Source organism: Stegostoma tigrinum, chromosome 21 (assembly GCF_030684315.1).
Source record: "Stegostoma tigrinum isolate sSteTig4 chromosome 21, sSteTig4.hap1, whole genome shotgun sequence".
In the NCBI taxonomy this organism is placed as follows: Eukaryota; Metazoa; Chordata; class Chondrichthyes; order Orectolobiformes; family Stegostomatidae; genus Stegostoma; species Stegostoma tigrinum.
This window is the reverse complement of record NC_081374.1, coordinates 12,110,757-12,133,863: the sequence shown is the minus strand read 5'-3', so window position 1 is coordinate 12,133,863 and position 23,107 is coordinate 12,110,757. Positions and strand designations below refer to the sequence as shown.

At 42.5% G+C, this 23,107-nt stretch overlaps 1 protein-coding gene across 2 annotated transcripts; it reads right to left on the bottom strand.

Moving 5' to 3' along the window:
• Window positions 1-676: 676 nt before the first annotated feature.
• On the bottom strand, window positions 677-21,861 carry LOC132210799 (CMRF35-like molecule 3). 2 transcript variants are annotated; one of them, XM_059653219.1, is made up of 5 exons: window positions 21,751-21,861; window positions 11,288-11,623; window positions 10,939-10,975; window positions 6,319-6,414; window positions 677-1,022 (listed from the first exon to the last, which is right to left on the bottom strand). In XM_059653219.1, the coding sequence occupies exons 1-4, from the start codon at window positions 21,788-21,790 to the stop codon at window positions 6,333-6,335; spliced, it is 495 nt and encodes a 164-aa protein (XP_059509202.1). In that variant the 5' UTR covers window positions 21,791-21,861; the 3' UTR covers window positions 677-1,022; window positions 6,319-6,332. The 2 variants fall into 2 exon arrangements, with proteins under 2 accessions (XP_059509202.1, XP_059509203.1); XM_059653220.1 differs by lacking the exon at window positions 6,319-6,414 and having other exon boundaries at window positions 1,004-1,022.
• Between the last annotated feature and the right edge of the window lie 1,246 nt (window positions 21,862-23,107).

Sequence of the window (23,107 nt, the reverse complement as noted above, 5' to 3'; positions counted from 1 at the left end):
AGAGACAGAAAATGTATGAACCTGAGACTGAGTGAGTCAGATATACACCCTCTCATACTCACACTCCTTCTCACACTCCCACCATAAACAGAGTGGGGGGGATAAGATATACCAGACTGAACATTATCATGCTCCAACACTCATTTTCAAATGTATTCCGCCAAGGCCAGCTCAGGATGTGTGTCATGGGAGGCAAAAATAAGGCCAGTTTTGGAGAGTTCAGTCCGAAAATCTCCCTCTTCTCTGTCTTTCTTAAGTTTTGCTTCTTTAGCAAGGCAGCTGGAAAAGGTCTCATTAGTTAGCTCTGCTGCTTGTCACTTTCTAATGGTCGCCCAAATGAAAGAAAATATAAAATGTATCCTCACGTGCAAAAATACTTTATGGCTCTGGCTTCGAGTCTAGTATTTAAAGATATTGTGAAACTAGGTCAGAAATCACATGACACAATACTGGTGCCTCCACATCACAATGTAAAACAATGCATCCATTCAGCAATGAGTGTAAAGGAGGACCCTTACTGAAGTCATTGCTTCAGTATTGCATTGCTCCTGTGAATGTCACCCTTTGAAAATCAGCATGGAGAAATCTTCCCTTATTGTTGAGTTTATTTAAGGTTTTTCAGATTCTTGATTTTCAACATTACTGCAAATGCCTACTCCTCAACCACGAATCATAATTCATACACTGTGGGGACTTAATATTGCAATACTTGCCCCTGGCTCCCCCAGTTACAGTGCAAGAAAAACGTTATACAATAGATAAATTTGGCTTTATGTAAGAATATAAAACTTGATAGTATTTACCCTGCATTAGCCTATTGAAATCCTTAAAGAAAATGAGCTGCTTTGAAATAAAATATAGCAGGACTATTGCATAATATCTCAACAGTTGCACGTCATTTATATGCTGCATCGGGGCTTGATGAGGGAAATCTTGCTGTTTGGCTGACTCGTCGCACTGCAATATATTGAAGGTGCCAATGAACCATTAGGCAGTCATGTAACGTTACAGATTTGATTCACCTGGAAAACCAAAAGTCATTCCTTTATCACAATCTGGAATGCAAAGTTCAAATTCAGAATCAATTAGTGTTTTGCAATCGTTGCTTTATAGTAACTGCAGCCAAAGTCCCAGAGGAGCATTGGGCTGCTCTCCCATTACAGCGATGTGACTGGGGACAAGTTTAAATTGAGGGTCACCAAGCCTTGGGAAAGGGGCAAGGCTGGGAAAGCAGGACCTTTGCGGTAACCCTGGACAATTCAGGAATTGAACCCACTCTGTTGGCATCACTCTGCATCATGAAGTATCAATCCAGCCAATTGAGCTAACCAACTCCCTGTTACTTCATATCTAGCCAATTAAAAGGAAAAAAACTGTGTTCAGAAAATTGATTCATTTTAAATGGAGCTCTAATTGGAACTTTTTTTTGGGGGGCGTCTCCATTGTGAGGGGCCAAAATGTCAGGATTAAAGGCACCCTCTCCTCCTTGTCTCAGCATCAGGCTAATTAATCTTCCGCAGGTCACGGTCTGCTGGAAATGGACGAAGATGCATTGTTGCAGCGTGGTGTTGAGATGATCAGCTTTTTCAGTGCCAGGTAATGAGAAGGGACAAAATTGGTACCAGTATTCAGAATTCCATTTTCACAATTTTTGATTACGTTGTATGCATGCCCTCTTCTTTGGCCAACTCAATTAGGCACCGACAGCTTTTGGATGAGGAGCCGCCTCTGGGAGACTGAAGCAACCTACAAAGGTTTATGTCTCTCCCTGTGGTAATAGGCCCAACCACTACTAATATGAGTGGCATCAGAAAGTGGTCTCCATTGGTGATGGGGTGACATCCTGGCACAAACCCAACTGGGATTTAGATGGGATGGTAGTGACCGCTATCCACCTGTTTTAATGTCCTCCCCAATTCCAAACTCATCGTACAGGAGATGATAAAATACTGTAATTGGACTGTGAGCCCATTGGCCAGTTAGCTCAATTGGCTGGATATCTGGTTTGTGATGCATGTTGATATCAACAGCATGAGTTAAACTTCTGCACTGGCTGAGGTTAGCATGAAGGCTTCTCCTCCTGAACCTTTCAACTCACCTGAGGTGTGGTGATGCATTCACCTCACTCTAACAAGCCAGCCACCCTATAGTCCTGTGTGAATATGGAAAACGCCATCCTTTAGTACAACAGAGAATTGAAAGGAAAATAAGAGGGCCACGGAGAGTGTCTGAGAAGAGGATAGATTCTAAGGACTAATTATGTTCTATTGATAGTGAAAAGGAAGTCAAAATAAGGTTAGGGATGACGGAGACCTAATTATGGAGTGAAGGAGGATGTTGTTGAAGGTTTTGAGTTATAAGGAAAGGTTGGACAAAATGGGACTTTTATCGATGGAGTGTAGGAGACTGAGGGGTGACCTAATAGAGGTTTATAAAATCATGAGGGGCACAGATAAGGCAAATAGCCGAGGTCTTTTCCCCAGGGGTGGCAGTTCAAAACTAGATGGTATATTTTAAGGAGAATGGAGAAAGATTTAAAAAGGATTTCAGGGGCAAACTTATTTTCATATAGAGAGAGGCTTGTATGTGGAACAAATTGACAAAAGGAGAAATAGACGCAGAACCATTTGCAACATTTAAAGGACATTTGGATAGGGACCTGAACAGGAAAGATTTGATAAAATCCCTATGGTGTGGAATCAGGTCATTTGACCCATGAAGTCCACACCGATCCTCTGAAGATCTTCCCATCCAGACCCCATCCCCCTACCATATCCCCACATTTCCCATGGCTAATCCACCAAACCTACACATCCCTGGACACTACGGGACAATTTAGCATGGCCATTCCACCTAACCTGCACATTCTTTGGTCTGTGGGAGGAAACCAGAGACGCAGGAATAATGTGCAAACTTCACATAGACAGTCACCTGAGGCTGGAATCAAACCCAAGTCCTTGGTGCTGCATTGCAGCAGTGTTAACCACTGAGCCACTGCACCTTGGATGGATATGGATCAAACACAGACATGTGGGACTAGTTTGGTTTGGAAACTTGGTTGGCATGAACAAGTTGGACCACATGATCTGTTACCATGCTGTATGACTCTATAATTCTGTGTAATTGAATGCTTTGCATCTGTCTTTATAAAAGAAGAGGATCTTACTAATTCATAAAGGAGCAAGTGGTGAAGATATTGGTTAAGATAAAACAGATAAAGAGGAGCATTTAAAAGGTTGGCAAAGCTCAAAAAAGTGAGGCCATCCAATCTGGATAGGATGTGTCCTTGATTGTTGGCTGAAGTACCGGTGAAACAATTAGTGGCTCTGGGTCAGTTTTCCAAAGCTTCTTTGATCAAAGTAGTGCTAGAGAACTTGAAGAGGTTAAAGTGCTATATCCCTGCTCAGAGATGACAGGTAATTGCAACTGTAATTCAGTCAGTCCAATGTCAGTGATAGTAGGAAATGCAGATGCTGGAGAATCTGAGATACAAGGTGTAGAGCTGGATGAAACAGCAAGCCAAGCAGCATCAGAGAAGCAGGAAAGCTGACTTTTCGGGCCTAGGACCTTCTTCAGAAAACTGAATTTCTAAAGCAGGGTCTAGGCCTGAAACGTCAGCCTTTCTGCTCCTCTGATGCTGCTTGGCCTGCTGTTTTCATCCAGCTCTACACCTTGTTATTCCAATGTCAGTGGTGGGTAGATACTTAGAAATGATGGCAGTACTTTGTGGAGATGGCGGGGGTTTTTGGTGCTGGCAGAAGGGTCTTCCTGTCACAACCTCAATCTAGTTAGAGGTGGTAAGGTGATGAAGTTGATGGGGGTGGCACAGTGGCTCAATGGTTAGCCCTGCTGTCTCATAGTGCCAGGGACCCCAGTTTGATTCCAGCCTCAGGCGGCAGTCTAACTTGAATTTGCACATTTTCCCAGTGACTATGTGGGTTTCCTCCAGGTGCTCCAGTTTCTTCCCACACTCCAAAGATGTACAGGTTAGGTGGGTTGGCCATGCTAAATTTCCTATAGCATCTAGGGGTGTGCAGGCTAGGTGGATTAGCATTGGGAAAAGCCATGGGTAGTGAGGTGGGTCTGGGTGGAATGCTTGTCAGTGGATTTGTGTGGACTTGATGATCCGAATGGCCTATTCCAACACTGTAGGGATTTGATGATTCTATGAAATTCCACATACCAACCTCCCACATAATTAACTATCCCCACCATCAAACTTGTGACACTGGAGGTTACAGAACTTCACTGAAAAATGTGAAACCAAAGTAATTGACACTTAGGAAAGTATAAGGTAATAAACAAAAGTCAGTATAGGTTGAATAAAGGGCAATTATGTTTGTTTAATTCAGTTTTGATAAAAGTAACACAGGAATTAAGGAGAGTTATCCATTTGGTGTTATGTGTATAAACCTCCAAAAGATGTTTGTTACAGTCTAATGTAACAGACCTGCTAGCAAATCTTAAACTCATACGATAAAAGGGTCAACAAAGGAGCTGTACAGATTTGAGTCGGCTATGGGACAGAACAATCAATGTTCTTCAATAAAAATAAAAATACTGCAGTTGCCAGAAATCTGAAACAAACTCAGAGAATGTGGAGAAACTCAATAGGTCTGGCAGAATTCAGGGAGAGAGAAACAGAGTTCAAATTTCAAGCCTAAAATGACGTTTCTTGTATTAATTAAGTTTCAGACTGAAGGGAAGGATACAGCAGTGTTTCTTAGAGGAGAACACTAGGACATTGTCGTTTTGGCGCATGTTAATGATCTGTACTTGCCAAATTTCAAAGTTTGTGAAGTGCATGGATGAGCATTTGAAATGTCATAAGATTCAAGGTGATGGGCCAAGAGATGGGAATTGAGATTAGAGTTGATAGATCAGTACGGATCTGAGGCTGAAGACCCTCTTCTATGCTGTATTACAGTATATGAAGCTCAATAGTGTATTAAACAATGAGGGGGATAGAAACGAACCTTACCGGAAACTGGACTCATGAAATGGGCAAAACCTGTCCAGCCTGTCTCTGCCTCCCTAACCTGTTCTTGCTCTCACCCATCCCTTCCTCCCACCCCAAACCGTACCTCCATCTCCTACCTACTAACCTCATCCCACCTCCTTGACCTGTCCGTCTTCCCTGGACTGACCTATTCCCTCCCTACCTCCCCACCTATACTCTCGTCTCCACCTATCTTCTTTTCTCTCCATCTTTGGTCCGCCTCCCCCTCTCTCCCTATTTATTCCAGAACCCTCACCCCATCCCCCTCTCTGATGAAGGGTCTAGGCCCGAAACGTCTGCTTTTGTGCTCCTGAGATGCTGCTTGGCCTGCTGTGTTCATCCAGCCTCACATTTTATTATCTTGGATTCTCCAGCATCTGCAGTTCCCATCATCACTCATGAAATGGGCAGACAGGTGGACGGAAGAATTTTAACGCAGTGTTGTGTTTAGTGATTCAGCTTGGGATGGAAAATGGGTAGAGGTATGAAAGATGTCAGTTATGTGCAAAGGATAGATACATTTCAACTGCCTACTTAAGCACTGAAGGTTAAGCTGAGATTCCACGAAAGTGATTCTAATCTTGAAGTATTTTTTGATGGAGAAATCAAGGAGAAATTTGTTCCAGTAGCAGGAAGTTTATTAACGAAAGGCAATGGATTCAAAGCAACTGACAAAAAAAATGAGAGCCCATCAAGAGCCAGTAATGTTAATATTTTGATGAAATGTTTGTTCAGCACTAACGATCCTTCATTCATAAAATATAAAAAAACAATAAATTTAATAAACACAATATAAAATACACTGATACGTTCCCCTTTTACAAAAGTCAATTTAGCAAATGCTAACTACCTATTCATTAAGAGTTTTGAAAACTGTTTGACTGACTCCACAGAATATTTCCAGTAGGTTGCAGTATAAAATGTCTACTTCAGAAACAGAATCACTACAGTTTGGAAGCAGGCCATTTGTCAATAGTGACCTTCCAAAGAGCACCACATCCAGACCCACCTCCCCTACTCTATCCCTGCATTTCCCAGGGCCAATTCACCTACACTGCACGTCTTTGGACTGTGGGAGGAAACTGGCGCACATGAAGGAAACTCACACAGATGAGAGGAGAATGTGTAAACACCACACTAGCTGAGACTGGAATCGAATGCAGGTCTTTAGTGCTGTGAGGCAGCATTGCTAATCACTGAGCCACTGTGCTGATACAGTGGGCCACTGTCTTTATGCTTCTATTATGCATTCAAAATATTTACAACAAGTAGAATTCCAACTAGATGTTTATAGTTAAATGGAGGGATCAGACACTCACCAGCTTTTCTTCACCTATATCTTCACTTTGATTAAAATGGCCCAAAGGAGCAGAATGACAAAGAGAGCCCAGCGTAAAATATCCCATCTATTTTGCCTATATGTAGATGAAAAATGAAATGGTTGAATGCAAACATACATATTAGGAGCTGACATGGACTGTTTGGCACTTTACATGTAGCTCAGGCAGTAAGCTGGAGATTGTTACTGCTTTGAATTGCTGGAATTTACTTCAGGACTTAACTTCTCATACTCCCTCATCAAAACCCCTTTCCTGATTCTACCTACGTCATTGGTACTGACATGGATCACACACATTGGATCCTCCCATTCCCACTGCATGCTCCACTAAAGCTGGGTGGATCTATTCCGAACTTTGGCACTGGGTTGACAACAACCATCTGGACTTGTGGCAGGATTGACGTATGAAGAGAGGCTGCATCAGTTAGGACTAGATCCATTGGAGTTTAGAAGACTATGGAGTATCTCATAGACACGTATAAAATTCTAACAGGACATTACAGGGTAAACACAGAAAAAACGTTTCCAGTGATTGGGGAGTCCAGAACTAAGGTCTAAGGATATGAGGTGGACTATTTAGGACTGAGATGTGAAGCTATGTCTTCACCCAGAGAATGGCGAGCCTGTGGAATTCTCTGTTACAGAAAGAGGTTAAGAAACATTGAATGTTTTCAAGAAAGAGGTAGATAAGATTCTTCGGGCTAAAGGGATCAAGGATATGGGGCAAAATGAGTGCAGTGGACTGAATTGGACAATCAGTCATGATCGTATTGAATGGTGGAGCATATTTAATGGGCCAAATGGCCTAATCCTGCTTCTATTTTCTCTGTTTATATGTTCTTATGCTCTTTGCTACAAAGCATAATGTTGGCCCCTTCATGTTACTGCACTCTACAGTTAATTTTTTTCTTATTCTCCCCTCTTGAGTGGTACCCTGTTCCATTGTGCAGTGGACAGTTAGCTCAACTATCCTGCAGCCCTTATCTACCCCATTTGCTGCCATGCCCACATGCCCCTGTTTGCTCACCAAATCAGAAGACACACTCCTAGGGTGTGTGACGACTCCTTGGAATAAGTGTCTTGGTGCTTTTTTCCTTCCCTGAAGTGACACAGTGGTCACAGCTCAGCCTCTGGCTCAATCATTCTGAGCCGAAGTTCCTACAGTTGCAACAGTTACTATTGGTACTTTGCTTTGGATCGTACTGACATCCAGATGATCCCACATTCTGCAATCGCAGCACATCACCTACCCTGCCATCTCAAATGCGTGTTTGTTAATTTATAAGGGCTAATTTATTCATTATAATTTAGCCTACACTTCTTTATACATTTTAACATTACCAGTAAACTTACCATGTTGATAAAAAAAACTTACAATACTGACGAAGCTTACAATTTCCAATAATACTATTTACTGATTTAATTGCCTCTTTAGCCATCTAAAATTTAAAACAAATGCTCAAAACTAAAAGAGAACACAGAAGAAAAACATTTCTTGCCCTTAACCAATCTCCCCTCTGCAGCGCACTTCACTTTTTGCAGTAAACCTTACTTAGAGCATCATTTCCCCTAGGCACTCGAATTCCCACTTTGAACCAAATTCCAAATACAATCAGTTGCTCGGTCTCACTCAGGCGGCATTTCCCTTATAAAAAGAATCCTTACTGACTGAGCACTTGTCTAGAAACAAAAGCAAAATTTGCTTGAAAAGCTCAGCAGGTCTGGTAGCATCTGTGAACAGAAATCAGAGTTAATGCCACCTGACCCAAGTCTGGTTTGTCTTCACAGATGCTGCCAGACCTGCTGAACTTTTCCAGCAACTTTTGTTTTTGTTTCTGACTTACAGCATCCGCGGCACTTTCAGTCTTTATTTAGTGAAGTTATATTGCCCTGTCACACTTGAGTATAGCTTCCTGCTACAATAATTAACACCCTTTCAGAACACCTTTTCAGGTGAGGGCTTTTAGGCTATTTTAACTTACTTAATGTCTATTAGTACCAAGTTAGTGCCAGGTCAGATTCTGACTCCTACTCTAAGGCTGAACTTGCAAAACATTTACCTGTTGAGTTTCTACTTTGAAATAAATTTCCAAATATACTCACTCAGTCTCTGTCTTTATCCAGTGAACTCTCCCCCACACTGAGTTTCCACTTACTATTTAATCTAAATAGTTTTCTAAAGCCTCAAAGTTAACTTGGATCCATTAATTATTTGGTTATTCTTGTAGTGGAAGGATAGTACTGTTTTGAAATTCAGACCCGGGATCACCATTTCTTGGTCTAAGGTCAACCTTAAAGGTACTAAGTGTAATTGCAATTAAAGGCATTTGCAAAGTGAATGCATTTTTGTGGGCAAATTAATGCCAGAAACCAAATTGGTGAGCAGGTGCCCTGAACAAACTTTGGAAATATGCAGAGCAAGTGGATTGCAAAATCAATCAGTGTAGCTTCCTCTTCTACACTATCATAGAATCCCTACAGTGTGGAAACAGATCCTTCGACCCAACAAGTCCACACACAGACCACATCCCCAAATGCTATGGGAAATTTAGCCAATCCACCTAGCCTGCACATCTTTGGACTGTGGGAGGAAACCACAGGAGGAGACCCATGCAGAGATGAGGAGGATGTGCAAACTCCACACAGACAGTCACCCGAGAGTGGAATTGAACCTAGGTCAGGAATCTCATTCACATGTGAAAACAAGGGTTCCATGCTGAAGTCGAATAAACCCCCGTGAATCTGACTCCCGAAGTTTCAAACACAATACTATGTTGGTGCTGACGCTAGAGTGACCGTCATTCTACAGGATCAACATTCCTCATTTTGGGAAAGCAGTCATTGGAGCTCTGGCAGGCAGACAAATAAGAATCTCATGAGTGAAAATAGGATACTGTACAGTAGATAAAGGCATTGCATTTGATATAGTCCATTTGAATTTCAACAATATTTTTGATAAGGTTGTACAAAGAAGATTGATAACGAAATCAGAGCTCACAAGATTTGAGGAAATTTGGCTTTTTGGCCTCAGAATGGACTGAGTAGCAGGAAGCAGAGGGTGATGGTCGAGTAATGTTTTTGTAACTGGATGCTTGTGACCAGCAGATATCAGTGTTGGGAACCTTGCTGCTTGTGATTTATATAAATGATTTAGGCATTAATGCAAGATAATTGATCAGTGAATTCAGAGATGATATGAAATTGGGGGAGTAGTAAGTAGTGAGGGGAAGAGTCTTAGATTAATGGAAGATATGGATGGATTGATAAGGGGCAAATGGAATTCAATCCATGTAATTATGAGGTGATGCACTTGGGCAGAACAAATACGGCAAGAGAATACATGTTGAACAGTAGGACCCTGGGAAGCACCAAGGATCAGAGGGACCTTGGTGTGCACATACATCAGTTCTTTAAGGTTCTGGAGAGGTGGATAAAGTGGCTAAAAAGCCTTATACGATACTTCTCTTTATTAACCGAGGCACAGAGTTTAAGAGCAGGGAGGGTATGCTGGAATTGGATAAAATGTTGGTTAGGTCACAGCTACAGTATTGTGTGCCGTTCCAGAATCCACATGATAGGGGGAATGTGATTGCATTGGAGATGGTGCAAAGGAGATTTTACAGGATGCTGCATGGGCTGGAGAATTTCAGTTATGAAGAGAGATTGAACATATAAGGATTGTTTTCCTTTTAGTAGAGAAGGCAGAGGGGTTCATGATTGAGATGTATAAAATTACATGGATCAGAGACATTGAACAGAGGAAGCAACCTTTCTCCCTGGTGGAGGGATCAGTGACCAGGGGGCATAGATTTAAGAGAAGGGGCAGGAGGTTTACAGGGGATATGAGGAAAACCTTTTCACCCAGACGGTGGTGGAATCTGGAACTCCCTGCCTGTGAGGGTGGTATAGGGAGAAACCCTCATAACATTTAAGAAATATTTAGATGTGCACTTGCAATGCTAAGGCATGAAAGACTATGGGCCAAGTGCGGAAAAATGGGGCTGAAATAGTTGTGTTTGTTTTTGACAAGTGCGGACTTGATGGGCTGAAGTACCCTTTTCCGAGCTTTAGATCTCTATGACTCCCTGATACCTGTCCTTATTCCAGTAGTATAGAAATAAAACAATGGGAAATGGGACCTCTTTTATCTGTGTATCATCAAATCTTATCACCAGCCTGGGTGTTACCATTGATCAGAATCTAAACTGTACAAGGCACAAATCAGGTGTATGATGGTATTTCATTCATTTGCCTAGATTGGTGGAGCTCACATATATAACACATCGGTATCTCGACACATCTGGGAGAAAACAGCTTGCATGTTGGCACCCCATTCACAACCCAAAATGATCCCTCCACCACTGGCACATACTGGCAGCAGGTTGCACCATCTACAACATACTAAAGAACTGTGGATGCTGGAGGTCTGAAACAATGAAAAACAGAAATTGCTGGAGAAACTCAGTTGCTCTGGCAGCATCTATGGACAGAAAATAGAGCTAAAATTTCAGGACTGAGCATTGACTGTGCTTTCTGTACAGAGGTGATTTTTGTTTGTACCATCTGCAATGTGCATTGCTCAAATAAATTGGTCATTTACCTTAGTCTTTCCTTGTCCTTAGTATAACCCTTTCGACCTGTTCAAAATGATGTATGGAAATATTATTTGATCATTCATTAGCCTCATGTTAACTGTGTCAAGGTACATGTACAAGGTACAATGCATGAAATTTTGATTAGAACAATCAAAATGCAGTACATGGTTTTTATAATGTTGCCCTGTTTGACTCTTAACAAAATTATAATTCTAATACTTTACTGAGAAAGCAGGATCCCAGAGATTTTGCAAACACGTAACAAATATATATACACATCAAATTATGTGAACCTGCATTGAACACGAAAATATCACTGAAAATGCAGCAAATAAACATATATTTATGCCTTACTTTCATAAACTTTAAGTTGTACGGGAGACATTGGATCCTTAATATGAGGTCTATTTATTCCACACCAGTACCATCCCTTATCGTTTGCTGTTATCTGGTTCATATGTACTGTAAGTTGTCCTTTTGCATTATCAGCTGTAATTTTTATTCTGTTGTCATGACTTTTCCTTTCAGGGCCATTAGTTTGTACTAAAACAGTACAGTGTTTCCTGTAGTAGCCTTTGCACCAGTATTTCTGATAATCTCTAAAATATGTGTCATATCTGCATTTGATTTCGACTGATCCTCCCATTTGTGCAGTTTTTTCTTCTGGTCCACTAATTGAAGCGTGTGTAGCTGTAAATAAAAAAAAACACAGTAAACTTTAAAACATAATATTTTACACTTGAAAGAAACATAAGGGCATTAACATTGATACTCCGTTCTCTTTTGTGTTCCACACTATTTTTCTGCGACCTTCTTTAGTTTTTTTTTTGACTTTCCTCTCCTTCATTCTTGCTGACTGCCTTCCTCATTGTCCTTCCTGTAACTCATTTGCCTCATTATTCTTTTTGTTCGCTCAGAAACAAGTCATCTCCATTTCCCCATGCCATGGATTCCTATGAGTCATGCTTCTGTTTGATATCATCAGAAATGCTTCTGTAAGTATCGTGCCACGGCAGAATTCCAATTGGAACAGTTGCTTTGGAAATCTGGTGACCTGTATATAAATGACATGCCCCAGAGCTGGGTTTGAGTGATTTGCACCTTGATACAGGGCAAACTGGCTTGGTAGAGGTGCTGCTGTTGGAGGTAAACCTGAATCTCAACTACAGTTTCATGTTATCTTTACAACGCCTATTGGAGAAATCTATGGTGTAGTTTTGGATATTTTTCTGCGGTGATTTCTTCAGGCATGGGCCTCAGCTCTTTACCTCAGTTTCCAATTATGAAATAACATAGAAGCACTTGCCTCATAGCCCCATAATTTGTTTTATTTTCAGTCGATGATCCAGTTCCCATTGGATTGGGAACCCACCTCAGTTATTCTTGTAGCTAGCCCATTCCAATTTCTAATCATTTGCTGTGTAAAGTAATTTTACATCGTCGCCTTCAGTTCTTTTGCCATTTTCCTTAAATTAATGCTTTTTATTTCTCAACAATGTATAAAGCTTCTCAGTATCTAGTGGGATCTGAAGAGGAGTCATATTGGATTCAAAAGGTTAGTTCTTTTTCCCTGTCTACAGATGCTGTCAGACATGCTGTGTTCACTCCCAGGAAATGGATGAGTGCAGCCCCAATTTCTTATTTCTAAACTGGGTCTGAGAGCCTATTTGGTAACCAGTGGTGGAGGATGATGCAGTAGGGAGTCTGAACAAGAAGAGGTGCTTGTGCTAACAATAAGATTCAGTTTAATGCATGATAGCAGTGGCTATAAGTTACTTCAACTAGTTGGGAATAATTTCAATAAGCATCAGGAATCTGGAATCTAGTCTGACTGCATTGGGATCTCAAGCATGACTTTTCCATTCTCTACCCAAGAAAGTATAACGTTATCAGATTGTGTAGACCCTAATGGAGGCACCAACTTAATCCATTCAGAATCATCTCTAAATAATCTCTTTTCAACTTTCACTTCTCGATAGAAAACATCACTTGCTTCTCCAACACATCCTATAAACACTCATCCTGGGAACCATCCTTGTTAATCTTTTCAGCACCATCTCTGATGCCATCATACCCTTCCCAAAGTAAGATGCCCAGAATTGGACATGATGTTCCAGTTGAGACTGAACCAGTGTATGTAGCATCTTATACGCAATACTCTATGCATTTATTTATAAAGTTGTACACTCCATTGACCACTTCCCCAAACTTCCCTGACACAGACAACAATTTGTGCTCTTAGAAAACCAGGTTTCTGCCATCTTTAGGTCATAGCCTTTAATTTACATTGCCTCTCATCATTCTTCCTATTTAAACAAATCACTTCACTTTACAGTTTTCAGTTTTATTTTGCAAAATGTACCTCTCTACCCATTCCACCATAATGTATATGATTTCCTGAAGGTTTTTTTTAACTATTTAATCATGGCTCACAATGTTTACAAGCCTTATTTCATCTGTAAATATTGAACCTGTACCTTGTACCTCCCTGTCTGAATCATTAAAATTCATCAAGAAAAGCAGTGTTCCTGTTGGTGACCAGTGGGGATTCCCATCATATACCTTACTCCAGTCTGAGAAATAAATGTTCCCATTGTTGTGTTAGCAGTCACCCAGCCATGTAACATCCATGGCTGTCACATTGCTTTTCTTTCAGGTAAGAAGGTGTGCTACAGCAGCACTGGAGACTTCAGACAAATACAGGAGTAGAACTGAGGTTAACTGAAAGGAATGGAACTGATGGAGCGAATGTAGAATTTGGTGGAAGAGAGGGAGCAGAGACAGCTCTAGAATTAGTGAGTTGATTGTGGGGAAGGAAGAGACTCAGAGCTGGGACAGATGGAGTTGGAAACAATTGCACTCAGAACACTTTGCTCCGGTGTGCAGTCTAGTGCAAAGTTAACCAACAAGAATTCAATAGTTTCAGAGAGAGGACGAACTGCAGATGCTGGAGAATCTGTGATAACAAGGTGTAGAGCACAGCAGGCCAAGTAGCATCAGAGGAGCAGGAAAGCTGATATTTCGGGCCTACACCCTATGAATTCTGAAGAAGGGTCTAGGCCCGAAACATCAGCCTTCCTGCTCCTCTGATGCTGCTTGGCCTGCTGTGTTCATCCAGCTCTACACCCTGGTATCTCAGGAATTCAATAGTACTGTGTTGGCAGACCAGTTTGTTCTGCCTGAGTCATCATTGGATTTCCTGTTATTGAGCAGTAGAAATATAAAGTGAAGCTGTTTGTGTGGCTAAGTACCACATCTATATCCATCTTTGAAACAAACTTCCTCTGTTAGTTGCTGCTGTTTGAAGATTTGATGCAAAAGCAAGGTATGACGTGAAGTCTGTTTAGGCATCATAGGACAGGGTTTGTACAAGAAAGTGCAAACTGTAGGGCTTTCAAAAACACTAGAGATCAGAATATTACCCTTTTCTACAGCAGTTTGCTGGCACCAAAGACTTGCTTCCACTCTGATTCAATGGGTTCTGAGCTTCTCCAATGTGTGCCTGCAGGCTCATTCACATGCTGTTTGAAGGATCATGGAAGGGTTTCTTTGGAGATTTTGTGCACTTCCTCCAATACTTTGACTTCAACTAACCACCCTTTGTGTGAAAAGGTTGCCCCTTATGTCCCTGTTAAATCTCTCCCCTCTCACCTTAGACCTATGATCTCCAGTTTTGAACGCCTCTACCCTGGCCTCTAGCAATGCCCAAGGAAAGACCTTGACTATTCAGCCAATCTATGCAACTTATGACTTTATGAACTTCTATAAGGTCATCCCTCAGCCTCTGATGCTCCAGGGAAAATAACTCCAGCATATTCAGCCTTCCGCTATAGCTCAAACCCTCCAACCCTGACAACATTCTTTTTATCTTTTCTGCACACTTTCCAATTTCACAACTCTTTTCTGACCACAGGGAGGCCAGAATTGAATGCTGTACTCCAAAAGCAATGTCCTGAATGGCTGCAACACAACCTTTGAGCTCCTATAGTCACTGCACTGAGCAATAAAAGCAAGCATACTAAATGTCTTCTTCACTATCCTGTCTACCTGGGACTCCATGTTCAATGAACTACTTAAGCAACCACAACAATTTAGACTGCAGGAGATTGGTTGGCAAGTTGAGCTGATTGCTTGAGGGGGCAGCATCGAGAAGGAAACTGAGAATTACAGACTTTCCAAGTTCCTGGGTAATTCAAAAAAGGTGCAACATAGTCCTTTTGGTTGTAGAAAGTGGATCTTTGTGCATAAAGTGATATTCTTTCTAGTAAGTGTAAATGTCACTCGTGGCGATCATTTTAAATTGGTTTTTTCGTGGAGTTATTAGCACCCTCAGACTTATGTTTGTCATGCTGCAAGCTGGACAAAAAGCTTCAGTGACAAGCTTTTCTTTACAATAGTGTCACAAGAATGGAGAAAACATGCAATGCCCAAAATGTTTCCTCCTACACTAACTGCTACCAAGTGCTCAGTATTCAGGTGCCCTTACACGCATGGCAAGATAGTCACTTGTAACATGGCCACATACAACATCAAACCATCTTCTAAAGCCTTCACACAAATCGTAGTTAAGCTCGCGATTCTGTGAGATATTAATGGTGTCACCAAGACCTATACTATACAATGATGCAATCACATGTGGATTGTAGTGCATTGTGGCAATCTGGCTGAGTGTCATACATATTTGGACAGGACTGCTTTAATTTAAAAATATTAAAAGATTCATTTGAGAGAGAAATAAAAGATGACCAACAGAATGCTGGTTGGGCCTGAATTAGCAACCCCTGAACCAAACTGAATAATTAAAACAGAATAACAAAGTGTGGAACTGGATGAACACAGCAGGCCAAGCAGCATCTCAGGAGTACAAAAGCTGATGTTTCGGGCCTAGACCCTCCTAGAACCTAGAGCTCTCTGATGAAGGGTCTAGGCCCGAAATGTCAGCTTTTGTGCTCCTGAGATGCTGCTTGGCCTGCTGTGTTCATCCAGCTCCACACTTTGTTATCTTGGATTCGCCAGCATCTGCAATTCCCATTATCACTGAATTAAAACAGAAGTTCTTTGGCCAGCAGATATTTATCACGGCTGAGAGGTATGGAGGTAGGCTCCCTTATTGTGGCTGTGTGCTGTAGCTGCTGGCTTTGGAACATGAAAGATTGGTTCTAAAACTAGTTATACATCTCACTGTCACTCCGAGTAAAGCAGAAAGTTAAAACCTGATTTTGAAATAAAGTTAAAAAAAGTGTTCAACAGTTGTAGGAGAGAGAGAGAGAGACAGACCGGAGATAATGGGAACTGCAGATGCTGGAGAATCCGAGATAACAAAGTCTGGAGTTAGATGAACACAGCAGGGCAAGCAGCATCTCAGGAGCACAAAAGCTGATGTTTCGGGCCTAGACCCTTCATCAGAAAGAGAGACCACCTTTTTGCGCTGTGATTCCTGAACTGAATGTTTACACTTTGTGGCCTGGATTGTGTTCATTTTTGTTTATTGGATGCTCTATGTTGTTTTGTGCAAATTAAGGAACTCAAAATCTTGGGATAGTGTGAATTCAGTTTACATCTTGTGAATATGTAGTGATATTATCAGTTTGAAACTTGTATGGTCACAGAAAGGACCCTCAGTTCCTTAAAAGAAAGATATTCTGATTTACAATTTGTTTCTTAGCTTGGTTAAAAAAAAACTTTTTTGCAATTGTTTGAAAAAAGCCAATTGAAGAAGAAATATCAAGTCAAATGACATAGCATATTTCCATAAAATACTGTACAAGCCAATAATGTAGTTTGAGGGTAGAGTCCTAGGTAAATGTTTAATTTCAGAATCTTTATGATTGAATTATCACGTTTGGAATAACATTGCTTGGCCAGAATGAGCTTCCAAATGTTAGTTTAGCCATGAGTGTATCTATTTCTTCATGATATGATTGCTCTTCTTAAATGTTGATTGGTGTGAATTGTGTGTTTTAAAAATAGGGAAAATTGGAATTTTAAAAATTTAATACTCTTCAAATAAAATTAACTGATAATCTGTTCTAAAATCTGAGAAAACTGATAACAACAAATCGAAACAAGTAACAAAAGAGGTAACAAGTCTAACAAAAGAGCTAAGCTGTACTTTGTTCAAGAAAGAACTATAACAAGTGGCCCTTATTTCTGTACTGGAGGAAGGGGGGCTGTTGTTGCAATGACATCCCAGAGTTTTTGCCCCATCCCTTTCGATCAGCATTAAGCTATCGGCACAGCTCAAAGAATTTATGTATTCAATATTTATAAAACTTTTATCGACTGTGCTACTTTGACAAAAGAATCCATTATGCTTAATGTAGGGTGGATGGATTCTGTGATAATAAAATGTGAGGCTGGATGAACACAGCAGGCCAAGCAGCATCTCAGGAGCACAAAAGCTGACTTTTCGGGCCTAGACCCTTCATCAGAGAGGGGGATGGGGAGAGGGAACTGGAATAAATAGGGAGAGAGGGGGAGGCGGACCGAAGATGGAGAGTAAAGAAGATAGGTGGAGAGAGTGTAGGTGGGGAGGTAGGGAGGGGATAGGTCAGTCCAGGGAAGACTGACAGGTCAAGGAGGTGGGATGAGGTTAGTAGGTAGATGGGGGTGCGGCTTGGGGTAGGAGGAAGGGATGGGTGAGAGGAAGAACAGGTTAGGGAGGCAGAGACAGGTTGGACTGGTTTTGGGATGCAGTGGGTGGGGGGGAAGAGCTGGGCTGGTTGTGTGGTGCAGTGGGGGGAGGGGACGAACTGGGCTGGTTTAGGGATGCGGTAGGGGAAGGGGAGATTTTGAAACTGGTGAAGTCCACATTGATACCATATGGCTGCAGCGTTCCCAGGCGGAATATGAGTTGCTGTTCCTGCAACCTTCGGGTGGCATCATTGTGGCACTGCAGGAGGCCCATGATGGACATGCCATCTAAAGAATGGGAGGGGGAGTGGAAATGGTTTGCGACTGGGAGGTGCAGTTGTTTTTTGCGAACTGAGCGGAGGTGTTCTGCAAAGCGGTCCCCAAGCCTCCGCTTGGTTTCCCCAATGTAGAGGAAGCCGCACCGGGTACAGTGGATGCAGTATACCACATTGGCAGATGTGCAGGTGAACCTCTGCTTAATGTGGAATGTCATCTTGGGGCCTGGGATGGGGGTGAGGGAGGAGGTGTGGGGACAGGTGTAGCATTTCCTGCGGTTGCAGGGGAAGGTGCCGGGTGTGGTGCGGTTCGAGGGCAGTGTGGAGCGAACAAGGGAGTCACGGACAAAGTGGTCTCTCCGGAAAGCTGACAGGGGAGGGGATGGAAAAATGTCTTGGGTGGTGGGGTCGGAATGTAAATGGCGGAAGTGTCGGAGGATAATGCGTTGTATCCGGTGGTTGGTAGGGTGGTGTGTGAGAACGAGGGGGATCCTCTTGGGGCGGTTGTGGCGGGGGCGGGGTGTGAGGGATGTGTTGCGGGAAATACGGGAGACGCGGTCAAGGGCGTTCTCGATCACTGTGGGGGGAAAGTTGCGGTCCTTAAAGAACTTGGACATCTGGGATGTGCGGGAGTGGAATGTCTTATCGTGGGAGCAGATGCGGCGGAGGCGGAGGAATTGGGAATAGGGGATGGAATTTTTGCAGGAGGGTGGGTGGGAGGAGGTGTATTCTAGGTAGCTGTGGGAGTCGGCGGGCTTGAAATGGACATCAGTTACAAGCTGGTTGCCTGAGATGGAGACTGAGAGGTCCAGGAAGGTGAGGGATGTGCTGGAGATTGCCCAGGTGAACTGAAGGTTGGCGTTCCACATTAAGCAGAGGTTCACCTGCACATCTGCCAATGTGGTATACTGCATCCACTGTACCCGGTGCGGCTTCCTCTACATTGGGGAAACCAAGCGGAGGCTTGGGAACCGCTTTGCAGAACACCTCCGCTCAGTTCGCAACAAACAACTGCACCTCCCAGTCGCAAACCATTTCCACTCCCCCTCCCATTCTCTAGATGACATGTCCATCATGGGCCTCCTGCAGTGCCACAATGATGCCACCCGAAGGTTGCAGGAACAGCAACTCATATTCCGCCTGGGAACGCTGCAGCCTAATGGTATCAATGTGGACTTCACCAGTTTCAAAATCTCCCCTTCCCCTACCGCATCCCTAAACCAGCCCAGTTCGTCCCCTCCCCCCACTGCACCACACAACCAGCCCAGCTCTTCCCCCCCACCCACTGCATCCCAAAACCAGTCCAACCTGTCTCTGCCTCCCTAACCTGTTCTTCCTCTCACCCATCCCTTCCTCCCACCCCAAGCCGCACCCCCAGCTACCTACTAACCTCATCCCACCTCCTTGACTTGTCCGTCTTCCCTGGACTGACCTATCCCCTCCCTACCTCCCCACCTACACTCTCTCCACCTATCTTCTTTACTCTCCATCTTCGGTCCGCCTCCCCCTCTCTCCCTATTTATTCCAGCTCCCTCTCCCCATCCCCCTTTCTGATGAAGGGTCTAGGCCCGAAACGTCAGCTTTTGTGCTCCTGAGATGCTGCTTGGCCTGCTGTGTTCATCCAGCCTCACATTTTATTATCTTGGAATTCTCCAGCATCTGCAGTTCCCATTATCTCTGGATGGATTCTGTTCTCTTTTTTTTAGATAATTACAGATGCAGAAGGTTTTTTCCAACAGCTTTGAATTCCAAGTTTGGCTACAGACTTTCCGTGTTGCAACACAGCTATGGGTGAGTCATCCTTCAGCCATCAAGCCACTTACATTGATCTCACTTGCATTGAGATGAAGTTACCAGCGAAAATGGTTGTGATGACGTAATGCATCTGTGCACCATTCCTTAAGGCTACTGTCGCATTTTGTATTTTCTGATGGCTGATTTCTTGGCTATTTTATACGGGTGGTGGGGAAAGATATCAGTGCAGAATATCTGGTGGGCTTTTCCTTTAAGTAACAATTTTATTTTTGGCCAAAGCCTTGAAACTGAGAAGGGTTAGATTGTGGGTGTGTGGCAGTGGAGAATAAAGAAGTTGGAAATGGAGCCAAAGTGGAGTCCTCTGTTTGCTATTGATACTTAACGTATCTCTTTGGCACTGAACATAAGCAAATGTGGCTTATAAGTAGTTGGAAGAAAAATTTGATATTTGAAAGGTCAAATAAATCAGTAAAAAGGACATATAAAATGGAAGAACCTGCAACTGCTGCAATCAACTATTTGTAAGATTTTGACCTTCAATGTGCAAACTAAGTCAACATGATGTTCAGTCATGATGAGTACAAAGCTGCTTCACTGAATTTACAGAGAAGGTTTCATATCACTCCTCAAACACAGAACTTTTTCCACATATCTCATTCTGTGGCCATAATTTACAGACAAGTTTATTTAAAACATCCAGGAAATATTTTCATGATTAACCATCATTTTGAAATATAGCAGGATGATCAAAGAAAACTTTCTTGTTTTTCTGCATTGGTATTTGTGAAAGTCAGAAGGAACTCAGCATTAAGGAGAATCACATTTGATGATCACGCTTAAGCTACATCAGTTCTAACCCAAAATTCATTGATTTTTCTCTGTCTTATCTCTGAATTAAAACTCTATGATCAATTGTTCAAGTCGGTCAATGTAAAGAGCTTTGAACAGCAGTAATTCTACCCTGTGGTAAATTGCATTGTTACAAATTCAGTGCAGTCAGTAAACTAATCTGACTGATCAGAAAATTCCAAGATAATAAAATGTGAGGCTGGATGAACACAGCAGGCCAAGCATCCACTGTACCCGGTGCGGCTTCCTCTACATTGGGGAAACCAAGCGGAGGCTTGGGGACCGCTTTGCAGAACACCTCCGCTCAGTTCGCAAAAAACAACTGCACCTCCCAGTCGCAAACCATTTCCACTCCCCCTCCCATTCTCTAGAGGACATGTCCATCATGGGCCTCCTGCAGTGCCACAATGATGCCACCCGAAGGTTGCAGGAACAGCAACTCATATTCCGCCTGGGAACCCTGCAGCCATATGGTATCAACGTGGACTTCACCAGTTTCAAAATCTCCCCTTCTCCTACTGCATCCCTAAACCAGCCCAGTTCGTCCCCTCCCCCCACTGCACCACACAACCAGCCCAGCTCTTCCCCCCCACCCACTGCATCCCAAAACCAGTCCAACCTGTCTCTGCCTCCCTAACCTGTTCTTCCTCTCACCCATCCCTTCCTCCTACCCCAAGCCGCACCCCCAGCTACCTACTAACCTCATCCCACCTCCTTGACCTGTCCGTCTTCCCTGGACTGACCTATCCCCTCCCTACCTCCCCACCTACACTCTCTCCACCTATCTTCTTTACTCTCCATCTTCGGTCCGCCTCCCCCTCTCTCCCTATTTATTCCAGTTCCCTCTCCCCATCCCCCTCTCTGATGAAGGGTCTAGGCCCGAAACGTCAGCTTTTGTGCTCCTGAGATGCTGCTTGGCCTGCTGTGTTCATCCAGCCTCACATTTTATTATCTTGGAATTCTCCAGCATCTGCAGTTCCCATTATCTCTGATCAGAAAATTCACCTGGTTTAAAATTCTAATTTCACACCAACCAAAACAAAATAAGTAATAAAGCAGGAGATTTGAGTTTGTGAAAACAAGATTCATTGTATTGTTCATACATAAAATAAGGGATGTGTTAATCATTTTCTCTAAAGACAATCACTGATGATTTTGAAAACAGTGCCCTCCTGAAAAGCAAAATACATTTCTTAGCAGCTGTCTCATCGTCACACAGCTTTCAGCCGATCACAGTTCCTGTCAGAATGACTTAAGTACACCTTTCCAAACCTCCCAAAAATCTAAACAACACTGCTTTCTTACCTGATAGGAAAACAATGGACAAGAGAAAGGAGAAACTCATTGTTTTAATGTTCTACAGCTCCACGTTCCACACTCAAATCTTTACTTCAGTGCCCCTCCTTCTGAAATGCAGTGTCTGACCAGTCATTTCCTTCCCTTTAACACTTGTGAGGCTGAAATTACCACATATGAGGACAAAAAGAACACTTTTCAGTTATAACATCCCGAGATCTTACAAAATGTCTGGTTTGAAAGCAGAATCACTAGCCCCATGTTCATTGTATAACACTGTGGTGCTGCAGGAAAGTCTAATTATTTTCCTTCTTAGTGTTGCTTGAAAAATTGGATCAACTGTTTAATTGCTAGTGACAGAATGACTGTTGAGAACTTTTAAAATCATACAACCCCCACGATATCTGCTAAATCTTTGAATTCTGCATTACGTAAGATGTGCTTTTTGATGTGCTTCATTTGCTTTTCATATTTTTGTCGAATCCCCACAGTGTAGAAGCAGACCCCTGACCTGTTGAGTCCACACGGACCCTCCAGACAGCTTCCATGCTGTGTCAGCTGTGGCTCAATTGTTGCATTTTCTCACTAAGTCAGAAGGCTCTGTTTGTCTCTCTTCAGGATTTGAACAAAACAATCATGGGTGATATCCATATAGTACTATGGGAGTGCTGCACTGTCAGAGATGCTGTCCATTAGATGAAACAGCGGCCCGGTCTTCCTCTGAGATAGATATAAAAGATCCTGTTGTAGTACTTCAAAAAAGGTCAGGAGAATTATCCTTGGTGTCTTTGACAATAGTTATCGTTTAATGAATGCAAAAAGAAAAGAGATTTTCTCCTCTTGGTACATTGTTGCTATGGGATTCCTATTAGACGTAAATTGACTATTGTGTTTCCTATGTTATGTCATTTATGTGACTCTATTTCAAGAAATAAGGATTTTATTGGCTGTATAATGCTTTAGAATGGCAGACGGGTTGAAAGGTGTTGCAGAACTGTTCAACTTTCTTTTCTATACTTGGTAGATGACATTTTTCTTTCTTCTTTAATTGCGATTCAAGTGATGCAAATGTAACTTTATGAGATGTAAAAAGAGTACAGGGAATAGCTGAAAGTGCTAATATAACATTGCAGCAATATAATAGCCTAATTTTCTGCCAGGACCGCGCGCTTGATTCACATCTGATTGACAGTAGCCTGCCTGAAATGAATTTGGCAAACTATGCCCACAATTCTGGTCCATGCCTTGAAACTAATAGTGTTTCAGGATGCATTGATACTGAGTCACTGAGATTCCTAGAATCATAGATTCCCTACAATGTGGAAACAGATCATTTGGCCCATCAAGCTCACATTGACACTTTGAA